Below are 1,608 nucleotides of genomic sequence, written 5' to 3'. Positions count from 1 at the left end.
GGCGAGCAGAATGTTCCATTGGCTGTAAGAGTTAACATTGAAGGTAAAAATTGATTTTTTAAGTTTCGAAGTATTCTAGGTCGTTGGGAAACGAAACAAATTGTCGTGCTAAGTGAATCTGTTATTTAATTATGTTGTTACCGTAGTCATAAAGGAAAGTGCACTAGAGAAAGTAAAGCAGCTTTCATAGATAAATGCGAATTACGTATCTCTGAAGAGAACTTTCGAAAAACGGAACAACTGCAATTATCATTAAAAAGTTGTAAGAATAATAAAACGATTCGAACAATTCATATATTATTTCATAAATCTTATATTAGGAATGCACAATGTTATCGAACTGGCGAAACAGTACAAATTAAGGATATTTATTCCATCCACGATCGGTGCATTTGGTCCGGATTCACCACGGAATCCTACCCCAAACGTGACCATACAACGTCCTCGAACGATTTATGGTGTTAGCAAAGTGCATGCCGAATTATTGGGTGAATACTATCATCACAGATTTGGGCTTGACTTCCGGTGTCTTAGATTTCCGGGTGTCATTAGCAGTGACCCACCGGGCGGTGGTACCACAGGTATGTACCCTGATGTATACTTATTATTTTTAGCTATACATAAAAATATCCCGATACTAGTCAATAGAATTATTTAGAAATTAAAAAATTAAGTTTCATAAATTAATAGTCGAATATATTTTATTCGTAATACTCGAAGATTTTTTTTAATTAACATCATTTTTAAGATGTTCCAAAAACTGAATTATTTGGAATCTTTTTAATTCTTTTCAGAGATTAATTAATCAAGTTGATAAATACAAATGCGTTTACAATTTTTTTTTCAAAAATGGAGTTTCCCGAATTGCCACCTTATTTACTTAATTAAGTTCATTTTATAAAAGTATCCTTTAACGATAAGAGCTGGAGCACGTTTCAAGCATAATTAGAATAACTAGATAATAACGCAATCTATAGTTCTTCAAGGACAATAGTATACGCTAAATTGTCGAGTATCCCTTAATCATGAACCGTGAGATCTCTGCGTTTCCTTCACTTTCTAATGCGTAAATCTCGAAAAAAAATAAGAGCTATGGAATAGATAGAATTCCTATTGCAATAATAATATTTAAAACGTAATTATTTTAGCTGGTACGTGTACTTCTTACAGATTACGCAGTAGCAGTTTTTCATGAAGGATTGCTTACTCAAAAATATGAGTGTTATTTAGAACCCTATACGAGGTTGCCAATGATGTATATAGAGGATTGTTTGTCAGCGCTTTTTCAATTTTTGAACACTCCAAAGGAGCTACTACAAAGGAGGGTATATAACGTTACTGCTATGAGTTTCACACCTGAAGAATTGTTTGAAGAACTGAAGAAACATGTTCCTAACTTGAAGATTTCATACAAACCAGACGGAAGACAATATATTGGTTAGTATATAACATTCGTATGTGATAATACGTGTAAGTGCTATTCTGCTATTAAATTTTAGCTGAAAGTTGGCCGCAAGTTTTTGACGATAGCGAGGCACGGCGAGATTGGGGATGGAAACACAAATACAATTTAGAAAAACTTGTAGAATCAATGATACACGATGTAAG

At 33.4% G+C, this 1,608-nt stretch overlaps 1 protein-coding gene across 1 annotated transcript; it reads left to right on the top strand.

The window, feature by feature from the left end:
- Positions 1–320: 320 nt before the first annotated feature.
- Positions 321–1,582, top strand: LOC108627164 (L-threonine 3-dehydrogenase, mitochondrial-like; the record flags this gene model as incomplete). Its single annotated transcript, XM_026815366.1, has 3 exons — positions 321–581; positions 1,171–1,437; positions 1,500–1,582. Coding segments are annotated over 3 exons (611 nt in total), but the record flags the coding sequence as incomplete, so codon positions are not given.
- Between the last annotated feature and the right edge of the window lie 26 nt (positions 1,583–1,608).

Source organism: Ceratina calcarata, unplaced genomic scaffold, assembly GCF_001652005.2.
Source record: "Ceratina calcarata isolate Rehan_Ccalc_2016 unplaced genomic scaffold, ASM165200v1 scaffold4413, whole genome shotgun sequence".
NCBI classification, from domain to species: Eukaryota; Metazoa; Arthropoda; class Insecta; order Hymenoptera; family Apidae; genus Ceratina; species Ceratina calcarata.
Note: the sequence above shows the minus strand (reverse complement) of the source record. Positions and strands in the feature narration are given on the sequence as shown.